General features: G+C 48.3%; 1 protein-coding gene across 1 annotated transcript in view; it reads left to right on the top strand.

The window, feature by feature from the left end:
- The window catches only part of LOC144513552 (regulating synaptic membrane exocytosis protein 2-like), a 36,190-nt gene that overhangs the window by 22,858 nt on the left and 10,832 nt on the right, over positions 1-2,500 (top strand). The window contains exons 16-17 of the mRNA XM_078244655.1: positions 1-73; positions 1,581-2,237. The exon at positions 1-73 is cut by the window's left edge and continues 37 nt beyond it. Of these exons, the coding sequence (XP_078100781.1) occupies positions 1-73; positions 1,581-2,237 (730 nt within the window). The remainder of the gene's footprint in view (positions 74-1,580; positions 2,238-2,500) is intronic.

The raw sequence follows: 2,500 nt of genomic DNA, 5'->3' as shown, positions 1-2,500 counted from the left end.
ACGGGAACGCCGGGCTCTAGCCGCCGAGGACGCCACCTGCCCATCGTCCCACCCAAAGGAACTCCGGATAAAAGTACGTCTTGTTAGTTTCCTGTCAGGTGACGCATTCAGATTTTAGAACTTAATAACGTCTCCTGTTTTCAACAGCCGATAGAGAAGTCATCTTGTAAAGTCAGCTACAATATAATGATCCATATTACATTTTATTTCTATGTTACAAACTATTAACTGGACAAAATGGCAGATAGACAGCGGTTCAACGTGCACCCACGAGCACGTATGGTGGAGCGAGCTAGAGTGACTAGGGCGCCTAGGACAAAGCCCTGAATCAGAGAAATAAAACATATGCCGATTCATCACTAAAAATTTAACTGTAGCAAGCATCTCACTATCACTAACGTTAGCCACATTCATGTTTAGACGCAACACATGAGATATCCAGCTACAAAAAGACTAAGGAAGGTCTAAGTAAAGACTAAGGGAGGTCTAAGTAAAGACTAAGGAAGGACTTACGAAGGTCTCAGTAAAGACTAAGGAAGGACTAAGGAAGGTCTAAGGAAGGTCTAAGTAAAGACTAAGGAAGGACTAAGGAAGGACTAAGTAAAGACTAAGGAAGGACTTACGAAGGTCTCAGTAAAGACTAAGGAAGGACTAAGTAAAGACTAAGGAAGGTCTAAGGAAGGTCTAAGTAAAGACCAAGGAAAGACTAAGGAAAGACTAAGGAAGGACTAAGTAAAGACTAAGGAAGCTCTAAGGAAGGTCTAAGGAAAGACTAAGGAAGGACTAAGGAATGTCTAAGGAAGGTCTAAAGAAAGATTAAGGAAGGTCTAAGGAAGGTCTAAGTAAAGACTAAGGAAGGTCTAAGGAAGGTCTACGTAAAGACTAAGGAAGGTCTAAGTAAAGACTAAGGAAAGACTAAGGAAGGTCCAAGGATCTGACCCAGATCTGAGTCTGCTTCAAGCTAAATTACTAAATAAAATAGTTCATACTTCATGTGACCCGAGCACATTAAATGTCAGAGCGTTTCAATCTGTTCTTCAGGTCTATAACACCTGCAGGCATCCTGATTTTTATCCACCCACTCATCTATTTTCAGCAGCTTTTCCTGGTCCTTGTCCAGGGGTTTAGTAGGCTAATAAAAGCAGCCCATTGGGCCTTTTCTTAAGCCCCAAGTCTTCCAGCTCTCTCTATGTGTTCCCACCAAGAATCTCCACCTTAATGTGGTGGATTTTATTGAGAAATGATTTCACACAGCCTTCCAAGAATTGGATAGAAAGGTGGTTTCAGATCCAGCAGGAGCTTGGTTTGAAGCGCTGAGACCGTCAGCCTCAGACAGGCTGCCGATCAGCAGATAGCCACCACGAAGAATATGAAAGCTTCGGCTTTCTTTGGCTCTCAATCAAAACAGTCGGTGGCCTTTTAGAAGACACAGGTGTGTCTTATTAGTTAGTTGGAAACAAACTTCTGTGTCGGGGTCCGTTGGTACTTCATGCTCAGGTTCCTGCTTAGAGTTTATCAATGTCCTTGTAATTTATCATCTTTTCTTTTCCATTTCTCTGAACCCTTTTGCTGTCCGTCAGTTTTGGCCACGCCTGCCGCAGGAGCACCAATTGCAACTGTAGCTCCTCCCACTCCACATCAACAGGCCCCTCCCCCTGTCAACAAACAAGCCCCTCCTCCCCTTGCCAATCCTATACCACCTCCGCGTATACGAATCCAAGCCCCGCCTCCTCCTGGGCCCACCAACCCCCAACCACCCCCTGCACTTACTCCTGCTCCAGCACAAGCCCCGCCCCCAGCTCCGGTACCAATCCCGCCCCCAGCCCCTCCTCCAGCACAAGCCCCGCCCCCAGCTCCGGTACCAATACCGCCCCCAGCCCCTCCTCCGGTACAAGCCCCGCCCCCAGTACCAGTCCCGTCCCCAGCCCCTCCTCCGGTACAAGCCCCGCCCCCAATTCCTGCTCCGGTACAAGTCCAAGCTCCGCCCCCAATTCTAGCTCAAGCCTCAGCACCAGTTTCTGTTCCTGCTCCAGTAGAAGTCCAAGGCTCGCCCCCAGCTGCTGTTGCAACTCCTGAACCAACTGTACCCCCTGCTCCAGCTCCTACACCTTCTCAAGCCCCTGCTCCTCCTGTAGTCCAATCACTGCCAGCTTCTGAAGCTACCGTTCCCCCAACACCAGCCCCTACACCGGCACCAACACCGGCCCCTGCAGCAGCCGTACCCCCACAAACTCCAGGTATGTACATCACAGATTGGTTACAGTCAGTTCTCCACAGTCAGATCATTCTCTATCATCACTCTTCATTCATTCATTCATTCATTCTGATGTCATCACACCTGTCCGTGTCAGATCAAGACAGACGCCCATCGACTCCTGGAGGAACCAGAAAAGGCAAGTTTTCTACTTTTTTGTCACTTCTGAGGTTTTTGTGTCGCTGTAGTCTGACCAATCATCTCTCTCCATGATGCAGAGGTCACATGGGAGGACCAGCTGAAAAC

This window comes from Sander vitreus, unplaced genomic scaffold, assembly GCF_031162955.1.
Source record: "Sander vitreus isolate 19-12246 unplaced genomic scaffold, sanVit1 ctg275_0, whole genome shotgun sequence".
NCBI classification, from domain to species: domain Eukaryota; kingdom Metazoa; phylum Chordata; class Actinopteri; order Perciformes; family Percidae; genus Sander; species Sander vitreus.
The sequence above is the reverse complement of the archived record's forward strand: the minus strand, read 5'-3'. Positions and strand labels throughout refer to the sequence as shown.